Genomic DNA, 20,922 nt, shown 5'->3' on the forward strand with positions numbered 1-20,922 from the left:
TTCATAACCCCTCATCAAACATGCAAGTTTCCGTGTAAAATTAGTACAGGTCTTATTTTCTCCATGTTTAACAGGAACATTGTAAAATTAGAAGATACTGACGTGGCAGCTGAGTACAAACCTTTTATAAAAGGTGTGAAAGAAGTGGCTAAAACTATACCAAACGTGGTCACAGATACTAAGTAAATATGAGAAAAGAGCCTTAACTACACAATATTAAAATATATATATACATATATTCATAAACATTCTGATACGCTTTGAAATATGAGTGTGCATGAAACACAAGTGTCCCTTTCTTTGGTGAAGTGGCTCCATTGACAACAACTCCAGCTAACACAACAATATGCACACAGGGGAAGTGTAGCCAAGGGTGAGAGGAATTACACCCTGTTTAAGAGTGTGTATGTGTGTGTGTGTGTGTGTGTGTGTGACGTTCCTGCCGTGGGGGGGCTCCTAAACAAGTTCTCCAACTGTTTTTGTGCTTCCTGGTTGGCTGTGCTTATAGCAAAGCATCGTGGGAAGAGCGGTCAACCTCAAGGCCGGACATCAATAGAATAGGAACTGACTGGTTGACAACACACACGCACACATACACACACACACACACACACACAGAGTTTAGTTTAAGCTCAAGAGGAACAAGGATGAAATATATGCGCTATAGTCAATTAGAAATGTTGCTCTCATGGTGTGTGTGTGTGTGCGCGTGTGTGAGTAGACGCAGTATGAAGGAATGTGTACCCTCAGGCCAAAATGTAAGAGTTCCACCAGTTAGAACAGCCTCATACCCTGAGTATGTGGGACACACACACACACACACACACACACACACAGATAAAGACAGTGTTTGAAGTGTGTATGTGTGTGTAGCATTTACTCTCTGGAGAAAGCCTTCAACAAACCTAGTTTTACTCACACACACACACACACTTATATATATGTATATATATATATTTATATATACAAGTATGCAGATAACATGTGTACACTATCACCCATGTAAACACACACACACACACACACACACACACATAAATGCAGCAGAGACTGATGAAATCCTCTTGATCACACTCCTTGATATTTCAGCTGTAGCCTCTCACTAACTCACTGTAGTGTGTGTGGTTGTGTGTGTGTGTGTGTGTGTGTGTGTGTGTGTGTGTGTATACCCATAAAGCCTGGTTGATATTTCTAAATGTAACATGGATCCTCAAGGCTTCGGTAAACTTGTGTGTATCTAGAAGAGATGGTTGTTATTTTAACTAAAGGCTCCAGCTGACATACAGGATGCATTTCAACCAGCGCTCACACTGCGTACCATCCTGTGAGACTGACTGATTGTCAGTTTAAAAAAAATACTTTGGTTTAATCTTTGGCTAAAAACAAGTTAGCCAATGTCAGGACTTGTTCTACAATGTCTTCTGAAACTAATCTGGTTAAATAAACATGAAAAGCTAGTAGCACTTCTGCAACACTTCTCTACTGTTGGAGTGGAATACAACAACTACACCTCCCATGAGTCTTATGTATGCTATCAATACATCATGGCTGTTTATAGTTGTTAAATGCGAACAAAATAACCCGTTTTTCAGAAAAAATTAGGGAAAAAACCCTCTACGTAAAAATACATTGTGCAATGAAGCCTAGTTGGAACATTTGTTGAAAAAAACAAAAGTGGCTTTATCCTAATATTGCAAAAAAAATGTAAGTACACTGTTCAATATGAAAACTGTACATGCACCTGCTACTCCACTGATGCTTCAACCATCTAGGACAGCTAAAATCCAGTTTAAACTAGAGAAAGCTCAATTTTTAAAAGGTTTCTCCATGTTCATCTCTCAGTGCTTTTGTAGCTTGTAATGTGATTTGGGGTTTAGTTTCACTCATGTGTTACTGTTCATACATTCAGATATATCATTTACTGGTCACTCTCCTACAGCCGCGTCAGAGCAGTGTTCGTTAACAGCTATGTAAACGAGCCATTTTCTGCTGCTGGTACTTTATATAAAAAGCACCAGGAACCCAGTGAAGCAGCTACAGGAACTGCAATGTGTTTGTGACAGAATACGCAGAACTTTGTTAGCCATGATATTAACCACTATGTTGGCATAGTTTGAATAGTCGTGGTTAGTATCCCCCCCCCCACCTATTGAAAAACAGCATTTGACCAGTGGGTTTTCAGCCAGTGCATGCAGACAGTGTTTTACACTGCTACAGTCACACATGACATACCCCGCCCTCTGCAATAAATATCCAACACACCCTTTGCAATAAGTTAGTCTCTTTCAGTTGTCATGCTCTACTCACTCTTCTACTCAACCACAGCTGCCATTGATGCAAAAGAAGTCTTTTTTTTGTACATTTTGTCTTGTCATAGTAGGGAAAGCACAGGTTAAAACATTTATCTATTCAAGTGTCCCAGCACGCACAATACCAGGAACACAGACTGTATATAAAGATGGACGACGCATCTCCACTTCCTACCACTATGCAAAAGTGAAGCCAATATATCTCGTTTCTGCGAGCTGCTATCTTGCTTGTGGGACGTCATTTGGAGCCAGAGTCTGCGTAGTAGAGTCGGGCGGTGGGATTACGGCCCGCGGGACACACCCCCTCATACTTCCACTCCAAGCATCACAAATAGAATTTAATCTGCCTAACCTCCACTTGTAAGCACTGATTCTGGTTTCTCATGAATACCTGAAGCCTCTCTTTCAAAAAGGCGTTCATAAAAGCGATGCATCTGACTGTAGACTGACTACATCTGACTAAACAATTCTAAAAAAAAATTTGGGGGTATTTTGAAGCTAAACGAAGAGGAAGCTGCTGGCCACAGAACAGGGAAGTCAGAGAAACAACAATAGACGAAATAAGCGAGAGAGGAAGTGACAAAAAAGCCACAAAAACACAGAAGAGATGTAAGGAACCAATAAAAGTCTTTTGGTAAATATCAGATATCAGTCATGTGGTCCTCCCTTTCAACAGATGTCCAATATAGTCTGGAACAGCTGCAATGACATTTTAATCCTTTTTATTCTGTAATTTAATAAAATTTGTATTTAATTTGATCTGTGTATTTGTTAAACCATTTTAAGGATTCCCTTACCATTGAATGGGCGTGTTGAGTCTCTACAGTATGCTTTAATTTTATTAATCTGATTTCAGTGTCTCATGATGATCTAAATTCTGATTTTTCGCAGACTTATTGTGTTTCAACTGCATATAGAGAATATAAACTGTCAGCAGCTTTAAATGACTTATTATTTATTATTGAGCCCTCATAAATCCCAAACAATCAAACCCTAGAAAGAGAAAAGGGTGAAGGAATCCGCCACTAATATTAAATCATTGAGAGGAGCTTTATCATTTATATTAAAGAAGATTTAGTGGAATTTCAATCTTGACAAAAATACAATTCCCAGGGAAACTCTGAAATTGGATTATCAGAAGATTACCGAGCATTTATGTGTCATCATGGGTAGTGAATCTATGAAATGTCGCAGTTTTCCCTAATTTGTTTCATATCGTGTTTCCTTGATATAGCAGGTTTTGAGTGAGCGGCAACAAAATGATCCTCAAGTGCTCGATCTGCCAGAATACGCAGGATTCACGGGTTAATGACATGTCAGTTGAACCTCCAATAAATAATGAAGTTTATCTAATTTCCTTTTGACGTCAGTATTATGTGGCTTCCATCCATTCCAGACTCCATGGAGGGAACGAAGCACTGTGAGGAGTTTTTGATCAGAGTTAACAATATTATGGCCAGGAAGCAGCAAAGCAAACTGGACTCCATAAATAAAGTTCTTTTATTCTGTACATATAAGGGTTTACCCCTCCCCCCCCCACCCCCCCCAAAAAAAAACAGAAAGTGGGACAAAGACGACTAATTGCCGATTCCCTGAAATAAAATGGCACTTGGGCTCTTTGAACTCACAGTAAACTTTCAGCAAGTCAGTCTGCCAGAACACTTCATGGGAATTCCCAAAAGCATTAAATATAGTGCTGTAACTGAACTGAAAGCAATTATGTAACACGTATTTATTTATTCATTAAAGGGTATTCAATTCATTAGGATATGGGAATTGGGAGTTTGTCAGAAATATCTAACAGCTATGGCATAACAGCAGCTGGCTCCTTCAATCTGCTCGTCTCTCCGTCACTAACACCATCAGTGTTTCTTTCTGTCCGAACTAACATGAGTCTTGAATATATGGTTGTGACAGTACATAAAAGATGTGGTTGAGTCTTAGGGTTAAAGGCTTGGTAGGTTTTCAGTAACATAAAAGAAACGTTACGGTAAAAATAACTACGATGAAATGTTAGTGTAGAATCAACAAATATCAAGATGTTATTACAGGTGACTCTAAAAGGTGCTTTCACACCTGTTTGGATCAGCTTGTTTATGCTGGTGTGAAAACTGTTAACAATTTGAGGCTGCCAGAAAACCAGCAGAGATTCCAGGAAAACACAGGCCTGGTCACTAAATAGTTCCAGCCCGTAAACTCACCGTAAAACCACAACCTGACATTTTTACCCTTCTGTTCTTAAACAGATCAAACAAGCTAAATATAACATGTTAATTAGTGAGATTTACAGGTGCTGGTGGACAGATTTTGTTACCACAAGTTTGACACAAGTGTTCACAATATGATCGATACCAGGACCTAACCTGAGTGACAGGTTCTAGCTAAAAGAACCCACTACCAAAGCTTCTGGAGTGAAAATCTCAGACTCGAGATGGTCTCAACATACTAATTAGGTTGTATTAGGCTAATTCAGCAGCAATTATTTGGTTTATAGGGTATACCAAATGAAAAAAAAGTCCAATCCTCAAAGGTTCAGGACAAATTAACATCATTACACCCATCCTTGAGTAGCCTTCTTGAAGCCATGAAGCTAACTTTGAAATGAACAGATATGAAGAAAAAGTTTATCTGGGAGCTTTCAGTAAAAAAAACTACTCAAGAACAGAAATGGTGACTGTATTAGATCAGCTGATTGTTATCACATTAAGTCATTTAATGTGATTAAGATAAGACTGGAAAATCCCCTCTTATGAGTCAAAAATCAACCACAAAATGAAGAATGAAGGCATGAATGATCATCTTCAATTTTTGTTCATTTAGGAGGAAAACAGAGACGCTAATCTCGTATCTAAACGCATATCCAACACATCACCTTGCAAGCCAACTCCTTTCTACTTCATCAGAGAAAATGCTACATGATGCAAAGTTCAAAAACACACTGAATGATGGATGGAAATATCAAAAAGACAGACAGATAGACAGACAGACGACCACCCACCATGCCGGTAATTGATTGCTGTGTCAACCGTGTTTGACATCGGTGCTCTTTAGAGGCAGGATCAGGACAACGCACACACACACACACACACACACTAACAGCATACCCAGAGGTAGCAGAGAGCAGGACAGGCATGACTAATCGATCGTCCTCGCAGCAGGAGTCGAAAGGCTGACTAGAGAACTAAAGAGTTTCCCCTTGAGACTCCAGATTCATCTGTGGCACCGCGGCACATTTACACATCCACAACTAATGAAATTGTACAGAAATACATGCTCACTGTCCTGAACTCCACTGTGCTGGACATCAGGGCTGTGCAACAAACCTCAATGTCTCCCCTGAACAGCCAGTTGATATTGACAAAATCAATACAGTGGCTATTAATCAATACGCAGATATGCTGCAATCCAAGGTGACCACTTCCAAAAAAGACCCAGTTCAGCATATTATCCAATAACATGCTACGAAGCAAACGAGCAGCACCGTAGGACCCATCAGGCTGCACAGTCATAAATCTGTTATTTCTTATAAAATCAAATATTAAAAGCCATAAAAACCCAAATCTATAGAGAGATTTAGAGACATTCTTTGCACGTTTCAGGCGACAAGAACAGCGATAAGATGATAACTCAGGCAATGTTTAGTTTCATATCAGGATGACATTGTATCCACCTCTACCCAAAGCAGAAAAACTGTTTTTTTTTGGATTCATACCCCCTATGCAATCACATTCATATTGTACATGACAACACTACTGTTTTATTTACTGCAAAATAGTTTCTGTTTTCGTGCCCTACAGCAATCCTGTGTCAAACGCAGCGTACAGGGAGGCAGTGGTTTTGTTTACACTCAATTATATGGAAGCTCATTTGCAGCAGAAAATACAAATTCTGTTGGAAATGATAAAACTCTCATGAGTATCTAATAATTAGTGCTGATACGGTGAATCAACGCTGACTTTCATAAATGAACAAGTCATTTATCAGAGAGAAATTATTTGCTGGTTCAAACTTCTCCAATGTGAGAATTTGCTGCTTTTCCTCAGTTTTATATCGTTGTTTTCATCTGATGGTCAAACAATCAGCTATTTGACAATATTATTTTGGTCAATATTCACCAAATGCTGGCATTTCATTTACTTATTGATGAATAGATTACTAAAAAACATAATCAACACATTAATTAATCATGAAAATAATCCAAATATTTGAATTAGAATTCATAATGACTGTTTGGTATCTAATAACTAATTGATCATTCATCTGATAAGGATTATTTGCGACTGATTTTGTTGTCAGAATTACAGCTTTTCTCATAAAGTCAAAATTACTCGATAAAAAATGTATGAGGATGAGTGCTTCAGTCAGCATTTTGACAAAAAAACAACAAATTTGATACTCATGAGTGTTTAATCTTATCTATACATTATATTCTCATCATCTGATGTTAAAATGAGACACAGAAACATAAAACATGCTGTTGTTTTTTACTCACTGATCTGCGACACCTTCACCGTCACGGGGCTGGACGTCTTCTCTGCTGCCATATGCCACCTCCCTCCTCCACCCGCGCTCCTTCCTCCCTTCTCGATGAATGCTCGGATACGGCACGAATACGCCCCTCCGTCCTCCCCGCTCACCCCCCTCACCGCCAGCCTGTACTCCTCGTATCCTGTTCGCTCCAGGCTGGCCTCCCCTCGCTTCGCTTGCGCTCCGCTGGAGGACGTGTTCGAGATCACCACCCCGCTGCGGTCCATGGTGATGATATCGCGCCCGTCGGCCAGCCAGGTCACTTCCAGGGCGAGGGAGGGCAGGTTGTCGGCGGCGACGGAGCAGAGGAGGGTCAGCGTGTCCCCGGGGGAGAGGAGCAGTGACGCGGCGGAGGGAGAGGAGGAGGATGAAGCCTTCACACTGAGGGACTGACCTTGAGAGGACAGAGACGGTGTTAGTTATCCTAATGAAACCGTTTTTTATGTGTGTACAAGCAACATGCTGCATAAACAAAATAAAGATTTAATAAATAGAGGTTTAGTCTTTGAGAAGTCCAAGAATTCAAAAGATCCTTCTGCATTACTGAATTCTTCTGCACAGACACAACAACACTAGAGGAAATTGCATGGACATATCAGAATAAATATACTTGAAGACATCACATAGGGACTGCTGACAGTCACAAAACAACTCAATTTTTACATTTTGACAAAAAAACAAGTAACCCTTTGAGACATGAGATGTTTTTGCTTGCTTTTCACTCTTTTTATTTACAGGAAAACAGCATAGTCACTCCACATCCTGGTCACAGTCCACACCACTCTCATCACTGTAGCAAAAACAATAAACAATCTTTGGCCATACTGCAGCTCTGGAACTTGGATGCATTTGAAAATACCTCAAAAGAGCAGGAGGAGATTGTGTTGTGGTGAAGGGAAAAGAGGAAAAAGTGGAATGCCAGTTTTCTAAAGATGAATATGTGTTTAACAGTAGCATTATGCTAACTTGTCAGTGTATTCTGATTGGTTGGTTTGTAAACATGGGTCGTAGCGACTCACATTGTGACATTTTGGTTATAAATTTCTGATATTTCACTCTCCAGTGTGTTAACTTTGGTCTATTGTCAAGGGGCCTTTGCATGTCATGTATTAGGGTGTATATATTTTATGTAAATAACTGCCCTAAGAATTGAGTTAATGAAACAAAACTCTGCACATCACATAAAGGTACTTTGTAAGCGGACTAAAGTTTGTTGCCACGTTCTGTTGCTTTTCTGCAAAGCATCAGAGAAACGGCTTCAAATTAGTTACTCAGATGTAGAAATATGATATTTGACTTCCATGGCATCAAATCAGATTCAAAGAGTTAATCAAAGAATTAATCTATACATTATGATTATGGAAAAGGAAAATTAGCATTAGTAGCAGTGCTAATGCATACAGTTTGAACATGCATGTGTAACCGGAGCTACAACAATTAGTTGATTAAAATCTATCAGTAGAGAAAAAGTTGGATCGATGTATCCTGTGTAACTGATAGAACTGATAGCTAAAGCTATTAAAATAAAACTCAAGTTGTAATAGACCATAGTTTTCCTTTAATAAAAAAAACAAATATGATCGCAAATAGAATATTTTTAGATTTTGGACTGTTGATGAGATAAAATAAGGCATTTTATAGACAAAATGACTAATCAGTTACTTGAGAAAGTAATTGGCTGATCAATCAATAATGAAAACAGTCAATACAATCCTACTGGAAACTGCCATCATAATGGTGAATAATATAGGATCTATTAGGAAACGATGATTGCAAACCATCAGTGTAAAGAGTTGCTGTACTTTCAATCATTTCTACTTAAAAATCGGACAAGATACAATATATAGAATCTTAAAAAGACAATGTAAATATTCATTGGCAATGCTCAGGTGTACTTCTTCTTTCCCATAGCATTCTTTCAAGTGGTGATGCTAAAGAAGAACTTAATAATCTTTCTTGGGTATCTTCAAACCAACAGTTGGATAAACGGTCTCCAGTAACAACCTAGACAGCAGTATGTGAGGACGATTCTCTGTATGGTGTCTGGAAAAGGACAAAAGACACAAAGCCTGCTCTGTTTGACTTTTCTCATCCTCTTTACTCAAGTCAGTAAGTCAATATGAACTGACTGGGACACAATGGACCTGAGACCGAGACCTGTGTGTGTGTGTGTGTGTGTGTGTGTGTGAGTGCTGCTCATCTCTGGTTTCATTATGAACCGCTGGGTGTTTTCCAGCACTTAAGAGGATATGGTAACCCAGAAAGATATAAGATATGGTGACCACAGCAACCGCAATGAATGAGAGCAAGTGTATGTGTGTGTATGTGTGTGTGTGTGTGTGTTGGGGCCTCTCTAAGGACAAAATAAGACAGAAAGACAGAGAGTGAGGGTCACCCGCCTCCCGGGACAGAGCGAGGCAGAAAGAAGAAAAGTCTCACGGACGAGAGGATGCCATTAAAATAAAGGCAGCCACACAACAGAGACAACTCTCCCACGTCCTTCCCTTCATTCCTCTATCCTCTCTTTTTATCTATTATTTTCTTCCAATCTCACTCGACATCCAACACAGCAGCACAGAAAACTTCAAACACACAGTAACCTCTTTTATCAAGACTAAGATTTGAGGATTATCTATTGCTCCCTTCAGGGAAATTATCTACAAATTCTTACTTCTACTTCAGCCGCAATTACAGTACTGCTAATCATGTGCGGTGAACCTCGTAATGCCGAGTGTATGTTGCACAGGATCACCTGTGGCCTGTACAGTAGGTGACCCTCAGGTTTTTGAAGCCTGGATTTACCACCTGCTACCATCTCTTTCAGCTACTGGAGCCAAAAACCAAGAGAAGGACTCATGCATGGAGCTAAAGCCGGACAGCAAACACTATAAACTGGCTTTTTATTCGTTTTTATCCTTCTGTATTCTATCAATTTGTTGTTATTTTACTATTTTATTTTCAGTTTTTATGTCTGTGAAGCACTTTGTAAAACTAGTTTCTGAAAAGCACTATATATTACTACAACTGCTACTACTTCTGCTAGTAGTAGTGCTGCTACTGCAAGTACTACTACAGAAACACCTGTTAATCAAGCCAATATAATATCTCCTAAATCACCACCAACAGCATACTGGGGGAAAAACGGACCAATTTCTTCTGGAGAAAATGCATTGATTTAAATTATAAGAAACTGGTTTACAGGTATTGACCTGCATATAAACTGTAACTCAACCATGTGAACTACTTGCTACACCACACAGATGATTAGCTGTGGGTTTTTTATTACAACTTAAGCTACCTGCAGTAAAAAAAAATGACTGTATAGTTTGTCATCTTTTCATGAAGAACCCAAATCATGAAAAGAAATCCAATAAAATGACTTACACGCCTACACTGTCCTCCATGTTCAGTCTCTAGGGTGAACACTACCAGCGACCAGCTTTAATGAACTGCAAGTGCACAACTCTGCTTAGCAAATAATGTCATAAAAGGTTATGACTCTATGGTTTAGCAACTACACTACTCACTTGTGTGAGAAAATGGTGTCAGAAGAGAAAGGTTCAAGAGTCTTTCAGCCTCATTTTGCATCATTTTAAATTGTTAGTCTTATAATTTAACCTGTGTTTGTTACAGTGTAGATTACTGTGGGTTCAGTCTGTCTCCTTACCTGTAGGAGTAACAGCAACAGTCCCCATCTCTTTTGTCTTCTCCACGATTTTTACCCATTTCCCTGTGTTTTCATGTGTCCACTCCGTTCCGTTGCATTCATAAATCCCTTCATCAGACGTGGTCACTCTGGAAATCACCAACTCAAACAATCCGTTCTTCCCGGGAACCAATCGGACGCCTCCGTCAGCGTAGCGCCGGGCGTACTTCTGCCCCGTGACCACGCCTCCCTGAGGACCGAAAGTCAAAATCTCCTCAGACGTCGCCCCCTTCTTCAGCAACCAGGTGACGGACAGGTAGGTGGGGTGGGTGAGTTCCCGGGTGACGTTGCAGGAGAGCGTGATGTCGCTTCCCTCTGGGACGACCGGGGGCGGGGTCTGCGGGGAAACCTTGAGGGTGTTGGGGATGACTGACAGGAAAAGAGACAAAAGGAACATTTTAGGAATACATTTAGAAACACCAACACCTAACTCACGGTGAATACAAATGTGAAAGATAAGAAACCGCCACTTCTCACTCACACTCATACACACTAAAAACTATGTCTGACGTTTATGCAAAGAAAACACTTCCTGCAGATGCTTCACAGTCAAAAGCCTTCCAGTGATCAGCGATGAGAATTGACGGCTTTTACCGGGAAGCAACTGCAGAAAGTGTTGAGTGACAGTCACAGCCTGTAGTTTAGCACAAGTTAGTTAGGTTGCAAGTTGTTCTAATATAATCTACTTTGGGACATTTATCAGGAAGAGCTGCAGGTATCTTTTGTAGTTTAGCGCACATCAAACCCCACGTTCATTCATTTTTAAAAATGTAGTTTCACTCTTAATCCTTTCTGGTGGAGCGTTTTTCTCTTCTCTTTCCTCTGCATTATTCTCAAGTGTCTACTGGAGGCATATTATGAATTGAGTCGAGAGGAGCTTGTTTACTGCACTGTTTAGTTTCAACCAATTTCCCAGCTTATTTTTGTGGCGAAACGTGTAAAAGAAAAAAAAAAAACAATGACATAATGACATAATCAAGGTAAGCAATGACTTCTCCTGTGCCGTTTTTTTCTTCCCCCCCCCTCCACTCCGCCACTCCGCTGTACTTTGATGTTGAGTGGGGGGAAAAAAACTCACCTACATTTAGGAAACGAATAAGCCTGAGAGAGACTTCTTATTAAAAACAGACCTGTTAAAATGGAAGTGAAGGCATGAAAAACAAAAATATCATCAAAAGGAGTGCAAATGTTTAAAACGCTACCAGATTTCAACTTGGAATTGTCATAAGTCGAACTCAAAACGAAGGTTTAACAGTGAGGATTCAACTATTAAATGCGGCTATTTCTCATTTTTTTAAGGGTGGAGCGACTGAATCACCAGTAGTTACTCGTTGTGTCGCCTTCAAATTAACAAGAAGTGTCTTATGATTAAGACTTTGGATTCAGTTGAAGTTTAAAATTGGGATTAGGGTGAGGTTAAGTCAACAAGATCATATCAAGGTCAGTGACTGAAGGAGAGCTGAACATACAAACAGCTCAAGACAAAGCTGTAAATTGCGTAGGTGAGTGTGAGAGTTTATGAAACACACCCAGAGGAACGATAAGAAAGGTTAATGACTTGCCTGTTCAAGTAACACACTAACCCCTCTTTCACTCACACACAAACACTCTTTCACTCTGGGCTCGTTTTGTTCTGATAACAGCTGATTTCAGTTCTTGGCTTCCTGAAACTATTTGGCTATGGAAATGTGATATTTAAGAGTTTGAGCAGTTGTTAAAAGAGCAGCTTTTTAACGCTGCTTTGTTTTTTTTTTTTTGCTTTTTATGACTCATAAAGAAGCCTCGTGAGTCACTCTGTGAGAGGAAATTAAAAAAATTGGAGAACTCGCTCGCTGCTGGATATCCTGTTGGGAGCACGACTTTGCTTTCTGATGTATCCACAACAACAACAGAAGTCTTACCGTACCTCCACCTTTTCACAACAGGGAAAAGGAAAAAGACATTAGATGCTTTGATGAATTGCGTGTCGGCAGTGAAGACATGGGGGGTTAATAATAAAAACTGAGAGGCTGGCTCAAAGTGGTGTTGCTGGATGACTGCTAAACTCAAATTACAGGCTCAGTTTGATCATAATTGATGACTTGTTTTGATGATTTGCATATGAAAATGCCACCAAAAAAAGGGGAAGTTATAAATAAGGGCTCGGGTGCAATATCGACATCACAGAATAAACATAAAATTAAACTTTTTAAAGTAATAGTAGCTCAATGCTCATTGCTGTTTCTCCCAAAAATAGTTCACATAAAAAAAAAGGTGAATAATCCTTTTTGGAAGCCAACACTAGTCGTCTTACAAACGAATCCAAGAAGTGGCAGATGGTTGGGAATGAGGACAGTACGTAGCTGTGCATTATGGGAATTACATTTATGCCACATTCATGTCCTGCGGGAAACACGGACATTTAGGCGTTTAGAAAAGAAAGCACTGTTCATCTCAGCTTTCAGGCGGTAAATACAACTGAAAAAAAAAAAAAAATACTGGATAATTGTGTCCAGGCTGCTTTAGAAGTGTTGTTCAAAGAAAAATGACTAATGCTTGATGCACGCACGATCGCTTCACGGCGAAACATCCGTTCATATACTCAGGAATCTTTAATTATTAAGATGCGATTTCCCCATGAATAAATCAGCAGCATATTTATCAAATTCAACAACACATCAACAAGAGAATAAGCAGTTTGAAACTCATGACGGCTTATATGGACAGGAGGGGAGATTCCAAAACATCTTGACTTGTACTGATGACATAAACTTTGACCCGCATGGTTTAATAGCAGCAGTGGAATGTGACCAGGTCAGATTAAGCAGGAAACCTTGTGAAATTCTTTAAGAAATAACACGTAATTAATCCTCACTTTTATCAGCACTTTCTCCATGTTCAGAGGCATTTTATCGTTTAACCCTTCTTCAGTTTTCACTCCCTTTATTTATCCCCTAAAACTGACCTTGAAAGATCTAGCCAAGGAGGTAGAAAAAAGGAAGTTTCTGGCTGTGGCTCAGAAGGAGGAACAAGGTGTGGAGACAGAAAAGATCCTGCAGTGTGTTGCAGGATTAAAAAAAGCAAGAAAAGCCAATCAAGGGTGAAACCCACAGTTTGCCCAGAGGCACTGTGGGAAGTGAGTCAGGCAGGTGCTACACCAACCTGTTCCATCTATCTTACAGGCTTTTGGCGTAGTCACCACGTGTCTTAGCAGGCATGAGCTAAAATGATTTTCAAGATAAATGCAGAAATGCAATTATCATATCAACATCACTATACATGTTCAAGGCCAGTTTTTATTCAACACGCCACAGGTATCAGGGTATGAACGGGTAAAGATAAGTCAGTCAATCAGATTATCGGACAATCTGAGCGGTTAGTGACGTCAAAAAAATGTACCGATAATGCTAAATGAAAGGCACATTTTGTCTATTTGTTTTCTTTTTCTTACTTCTATTTGGCATAAAAACAGTTTTGACCACAGTTTCCATCACAGCCCTGCCAACTCATGTGGGATGAAAAATGGGTCGCTTCTAAAACATACTGTAAGAAGGCTTAAAAACCAAAAAAAGGTATATTAAAAAGGTGTTTTGATGTGCATTGACCGTACGCCACAGGATACAAGGCGTTGAGAAGCTCCTGACCCAGAGAAAAATGAATACACCAAGTTCAGTCACTGAGCCAAACAAAGTTGAAGTTGAAGCTCTCTTTGGACATGGTAACGTTACTGTAGCTGAGTTTAACAGCAAGTAGCAGGAACTGACGATTAGTTTGCAGGTATGATGATGTCGCCATCGAGTCGGTGTATTAGCTGTAAGCCTTACCTCAACCCCATTTTTATTTAGCCTTTACATTTTGGCTAATATTGCATCATGAAATGTCATGCCGCATTAGCTGCTAGCAGTTCCTGTTTGCACTGAAACCATGGATGAGCAGGGGGAAAAAAAAAACAACAAAAAACATCTTTATGGTAATAAGGAAAAATCTAGTTGGAGCTAAATTGAGCTGATTCCAGAAGTGTTTTTATGATGCCTGTGTTCAGATTTAACAGATTTATAAATATAAGGTGTGTCAGGTTCAAATGTAGAGTGTTTTTATTGGAATCCTTGAGATAAATATAAAGGATGGATATAAATAAGACAGTACTGGACACTAATAACATTTGGAGTTTAATAATTAATAATGATAATTGGAAGCACAATGCGTGTGTACTGATGAACGTGGTGCACAAGTCTCGACTGGTACAACCCCTCCAGCAACAAATCTAACTCATCATCTCTGTTAACAACTGACTGTCTAACAAACACACATTCTCTCTTTCATACACTACAAAACACACTATTCACTAATGCTCTACATGCGCACGACACAAGCTCTCTCTCTCCCACATAAACAGCGCTGCCTAGTTAATTCAGGTCTAAGTTTAACAAGGTGTCTGGGGAGCCGTGCCGGGAAGCAGAGAGCAGCTGAACATGCATCATGGAACTAACTAACCTGCTGTCAGACAATCCCTCTTTGTGACTTCAACTCTCAAATTTTGGGGTTTAACAACCTAACACCTCATACTGTATTCATCATTTCTAAAACAAAAAACAAAAAAAAAGAAGGAATTATCATTTTTTAAACATCCTCTGTGGTTGGTGCTAACAATGGATTTAGACCAATACAGTCTCCGAAATATGTTTAATTACTAACTGGATAACTGCGAGCGAGAAACCCAATTAAATTCAAAGGAAAATGCTAACACAAGTTTTTCTTTCACCTCTAATTCTGTCAGAAAATAGTCTGAATTAAAAGAGGCCACAGCAAGCTCTGCAGATTAGGGCTGCAACAATTACTCAATTCATTGATTAGTTGGTAACAGAAAGCGGTAACAACTTTGATAAATCGATTAATCGTTTTGAGTCACTGGTTTAATGTGAATGTTTTCTGCGTTCCTTAGTCCTCCATTATAATAAACTGAATATCTTTGGGTTGTGGACTGTTGGTCGAGACAAAACAAGACATTTCAGGTTGCATCTTGGGTTTTTCTGACATTTTATGGACCAAATGACTGATCAATAATGAAAATAAATCAGTTGCAGCCTTACTGTAAATGATCCTGAGTAATTAGAAAATTTTGGCTGAGTGGCACATATATGTCAAACCTCTACAAATAAAACATAGATAGATTTCACTAGAGAAGAGGCGAAAAATGTGTTTTTGTGATTTGGGTGAACTGACCCTTTAACAGAGCTAAGGGATTGCCTGTTTAACAGAGCAAAGGGATTGCCTGTTAAAGGGTAAGTAATCAGTCTGACGTTAAATACCTGGAGGAGCGGCAATATTTTGAAATTCAAAGTAAAATACAACTATTACAACAAAACAGTAAGACTTAATGTTGACTGGAGATTTGAGATCAATAAAAAAAAGGAAATTAGAATTAAAGAATTAAAATTGTATTATACCACTCTAATATTATGAAAAGGAAAACAAACACCCAATGTTTTTATTAACTTATTCACTATGACAATTAGACAGCAGGTGTTCATGCCATAGAGGACTTACAAGCAGTTACTTCAGATGATAATTCTCAGTTTGCAAGACGATTTAAACTATTTTGTAAAGATAATGACCTTCACTTCGCCAACAGAATGTCGTTTACTGTGAACAGTTTCATATACTGTATTAGCCTGGAGATCTACAACATGGCTACTACAGGTCATATACTGTACCTGTTGCAATGACTGTAAATATAAAGACCTTACTTCCATCATCTATTTAAAGTAACAATAAACAATAGTAGGCTTAAAATGCTCTGGTCATAGTAAAATAAACCTTTTGAAGCCTGAGGCTGGAAAAGTTAAGTATGGCTTCTTGTTGAAGATTAAACACATACCAATACTACATTTGAACTTGCACATTGCTTTAGAACTACTATGTGCCCATTGTGGGAAAGGAAGTTGAAAAATAATACTTATCTGGTGTATTGAAAAGCTTATCAAACCATGCAGGTTAAATATTACTAATGTACAAGAACAAATGCTGCACAGATTACGTGTCTTATCAACATTGGAAATGTTTTAATGGACCAAAATCTTTCCCTAACCTTAATCAGTGTTTTTGTAGCCTGAACCCAACCACAAGTTGGATGCTAAACAAATTCATATATGTTATTTTCAGGAGACAAGGTTGGATGAGGAACTGCAGTATCTGATTCTTTCTGCAGAGGGGTTGTAGGCAGGGTGGTATGTTATCTCTCCTCTTTGACTTGTAAATGGATGACTTGTGCGGGCAGATAAAGGCTTGTTAAACAGGTTGTGTTTTTTTTTTTAGGGTGATCTTATCATGATTCGTGTTTTGTATGCAGATGATTTTGTTTTATTTCCTCACCGCTTTGCTGGTCTTCAATAGCTGCTCCCATTATGGTGCTGAATTTGATGTCAGATTGAATGCCGAAAAGAGCAGTGTAATGATTATTTGATATGATGGATGATGATAAAATGATACGCTCAGGTTAGCATGGCTGTATGCAAGCAAATGCCGCATGTTCAGTTAGTATCAAAGTCTGGCAACTCAAGACTGCACCAGAAATAAATAAGATAACCAAGCATATTGCCCCAAAACTCAGACAGTTTCTTTAAAACTCAGTAGTGCAGATTTGCTACAACAACATTTAAGAGGTAACCATTTCCTTATGTATCTGATTTTAGCTCAATTTTTGGTGCTTAGCTCTCATTGTTGTGGTGTTTTTGTTCTAAAATACCAGAAATCTGCAGTGAATTCAAGTGGGATCATTATATAACTACACTGCACTCGATGCCTGTAAAGAAAATCTAAGGGCTTTCATCAACTGCCTTAACTAGTATTATGTTGTTTTAGTTGGCAAGAGCAAACCAAACATTTGTTTACTATCAGTGCTTCAATTTCTTTCCAAAACTTGAGTTGGTATAAAAAAAAAAAGGCTGACTCTGCACTCCCTGAATAATTGCTGAATCGACACTTTTACGGAAACCATCCTCTGGCTTTTCCTCCAAATCGTGTTTTCATTTTTCTGCACAGAATAATTTTGTATTTCAAAATAACGACAGATGAACCCAAATAAGCAAAACCCTTCTAAAATAAATACAGAGCACTGTCAAGTTAAATACTTCATTTGTTGTTAGAATCTAATCCCAAAAAAAGATGTGTTGATGTCAGAGCTCTGACTGGTAAAACATATGTTTTTTGTGATTTTAACAAAAATCTGAGAAATAAAACATTTCCACTGTGGATGTATTTTGAGAAGTCGATCATATTAATTCTAATGAAATCCAGCAACAACATGTAGAAAGTTAGAAGCAGTGTTCATGAGGTACAATGAAATATTCTACATACTGTATGTTTCTATTAATAACCTGCTTTTTAAGGTGCATACATTTCTTTTTCACCTCCCACATCTTGGTGAGGAAACAAATCCCTGCTGCTAACTGTTGCCTTACTTAGTCAATAATGACTCCACTAATTATCAAGTGTCCAATACTAAATGTACATGTAACTTAACATTTCTCCCTCTGGAGTGATTTTGTTACATGCCATAAGATGATATTTATATTCTTCTCTCAGCCTTTGTGTTCCACTGCCTAACTTTCTGTCTCTCTGGCCCTCATCTGACACAAGCCAAGTACTCCCACCTGACATCTGCTCCCCACCACCAGTGTGCTGAGGGGTGCATGGTGTGTTGTGTGTCTGTGTAAAAGCCAAATTATTAGCCAGTAACTGTCTAAAACCTGCAGGAGAGTTTGTGTGTGTGTGTGTGTGTAGCAGGGTATGTACATGGTCAGTAGAGCATTAGTAAGTCATGGGGATAGCTGTTAAATGAACCGACATGGCCAGCTAGCTTCAAACACACACACACCATAGATGTATTAAGAGAACTGGATACAGTGTTATAGGCGGGGCCCCGTTCATTACTATGAAAGTTGCTCAGTGGCGCATAAAGCCGAAAAAGTTCGACTTCCGGTAATAAAATTACCCAGATCTTCCACACAGCTTCCACATGATCTTCCGTGTTGTGGGGCTCATAAAGCAAGTGCACTAGCGTTTCCTTTAACCCTGCCTCCCAATTTCATGTGCACCAGCGAGTTCTGCTGGCTGAGCTGGCTAACTTCTGGTTTAGCCTTCCGCTAACTTGAATGAGGATAAAATAATTCAATCAAGCTGCTCTTCTAGACTTTCCAAATGTTATCAGACCGAATGGATCAAACTCAGATAGTGAATGAGTCATTTTACGGGGGTTGTGACACTCAAAAAAAATGTATCCACCCTACACACACATACACACATACACACACACACCCACATACCAATAAGCTGGACCTGAGCCTCGTAGTTGCCACTGATGACGGAGTCAGTGCTCGGCGTTTGGCACCAGTAGAAACCGGCATCCTGCGCCTTCACCTCCGCTATCTTCAGCTCCACCTCGTTGTCCGTGAGCCGCACCACAGAGATGTCGCCAGATGCGACGCGCTTGCTTAGTGACGCGTGGGAGTAGCTGGTGTCAAAGGTGGAGATGATCTTTATCCTCGGCGCGTTCCCGTCCTTGGACATCATCCACTCGAAGTCCTGCAGGATAAAGCCGGATAATATTTGAACATTCATGATCCCCAGAGGATTCATGTAAATGATTTTGGTGACCCCCTGACCTTTTCCCTCATGCTACAATCAGGCCAAAATAACCACAATATCCAAATCTCATGAAGAATTATACAGAGAACATTGATGCTCTCCAGAGGATGAATATTTCATTTTTATCATTACAGCATGTGCCACCCTCAAGATAAACTCTGAAGACCTTAAAAAATGAGTAGCCACATTTACATGACTGACAAACACCATCATCCTTCAGGACACTTTTTTTAGTGCAGTAGGTTTAAAGTATAGCCATTTCACTTATCATAGAAGTTACATTGATACTCTTTAAAAACAGATTATTAAAACATGCCACACTCTCATTGATATGACAATTAATAAACCCTTGAATTGCAGGGAATTCTGGGATCTAAAAGCAAGATTACAGTGTAGAAAAGAGTCAGAAACCCTGAGGTGTACAATGCAGAATTTTCTACTATGAGAGCAATTAAACATAGTCAACTCCTGTTTGAGTAACATTTTCTAAAAACTACAGTGACTAAGTGGAATAATGACTAATTATAATTTGTCTTGCACCACTTTCTTTCATCATCTTCAAATCAGGCATTGTGTTACCACCTTACTTCCTAATGTTCCTGCTGAACCTCCATCTCAACCTCATGATATCTTACTTGAACATTAACCTTTTCATAAATAAATCGATTTCACAGCTTTATGAAAGTCTCACAATCCTAGATTTGTATCCTGTTGATAAATATTTAATGCATTGAAACAAGAATTGGGTGTTGAACTTCCCACAGAGTGGTGGAAGGAGGCAGTTAAAAGAATTGGCACTAGGGCTTCCTGTTCGCTCAAATCTTTTACAGTCCAAGATTATACACAGGGTACACCGTCCTATATCTAAATTGGCTTAAAATGTACTCGCATATTGTAAACAAATGCCACAACTCATCTTGCATCTCTATCACATGTTTTCATCTTGCCCACAACTGCAGAAATATTGGGACTTTTTCAAAACTCTCTCTCGGGACCTTTATTAAGCCCTTTCTACTTATCATGTTTCCATAAAGAGGCAAAAAATGAGAATCAGTGAAACCAAGAAACCAAAAGGGTTTGGCACTAAGAGCCACAGACTGGGTTGGGAGTCAGAAAGTATTAAAAAACAGACTTGAACACATTGGTCTTTTTTATTGATATTTCTGATAATAACAAAAATACAGAACTTCACCACCCTTATCCTTTAAACCTGAGATCTGTCTGTCCACATGCACCCAGGTGTGATATGGACATGTCAATGAAAATGACTTACCTGCTCACGAGGTCCCATATAATCATTGACGTCGCATCTGATGGACACCGGCTGACCCTCCACCCGGATCAATGGACCGGGAGACACTGTCACCACCCGGGCCAAGCACCCACCTTCAGAGACGAAGAGAATATTTTAAAATTAACAAAAAAAGTTGGTAAAGTTTTGAGTTGCTGTTATTTTACGGTCAATATTACTGCAGAAACAAACAAATGTGCTGATGCTGGGTAGTTTATCTCATTGTCCAGCTGACACTTCAGAGAGCAGAAATCTTTATTCTGAAGACTGAGAGCTTCACAAATCAATGCTCTATGCTATGTTTACATCCACATCTATATGAGGAACAGCTATCAGTCCTATAAAAATAGAATCACTGAATGAATAGGTTGTATTCAGATATACTGGCTAAGGAAAACATTTTTTGTGTATGCTTCCTAGCAGCAAGCCTGATGACTAATAACAGTATTAAAGCAGTATCAAAG

At 39.2% G+C, this 20,922-nt stretch overlaps 2 protein-coding genes across 2 annotated transcripts in view; both read right to left on the bottom strand.

The window, feature by feature from the left end:
- The window catches only part of LOC121891932 (nectin-2-like), a 933,424-nt gene that overhangs the window by 612,476 nt on the left and 300,026 nt on the right, over positions 1–20,922 (bottom strand). The gene's annotated exons all lie outside the window — the stretch shown is intronic.
- ptgfrnb (prostaglandin F2 receptor inhibitor b) overlaps positions 1–20,922 on the bottom strand; it is a 76,032-nt gene that overhangs the window by 47,919 nt on the left and 7,191 nt on the right. Inside the window, exons 2-5 of the mRNA XM_042404603.1 lie at positions 20,441–20,553; positions 18,846–19,104; positions 10,504–10,911; positions 6,802–7,230 (exon numbers count right to left, since the gene is read on the bottom strand). Coding sequence (XP_042260537.1) covers positions 6,802–7,230; positions 10,504–10,911; positions 18,846–19,104; positions 20,441–20,553 — 1,209 coding nt within the window. The remainder of the gene's footprint in view (positions 1–6,801; positions 7,231–10,503; positions 10,912–18,845; positions 19,105–20,440; positions 20,554–20,922) is intronic.

Source organism: Thunnus maccoyii, chromosome 24 (genome assembly GCF_910596095.1).
Source record: "Thunnus maccoyii chromosome 24, fThuMac1.1, whole genome shotgun sequence".
Lineage (NCBI taxonomy): Eukaryota > Metazoa > Chordata > Actinopteri > Scombriformes > Scombridae > Thunnus > Thunnus maccoyii.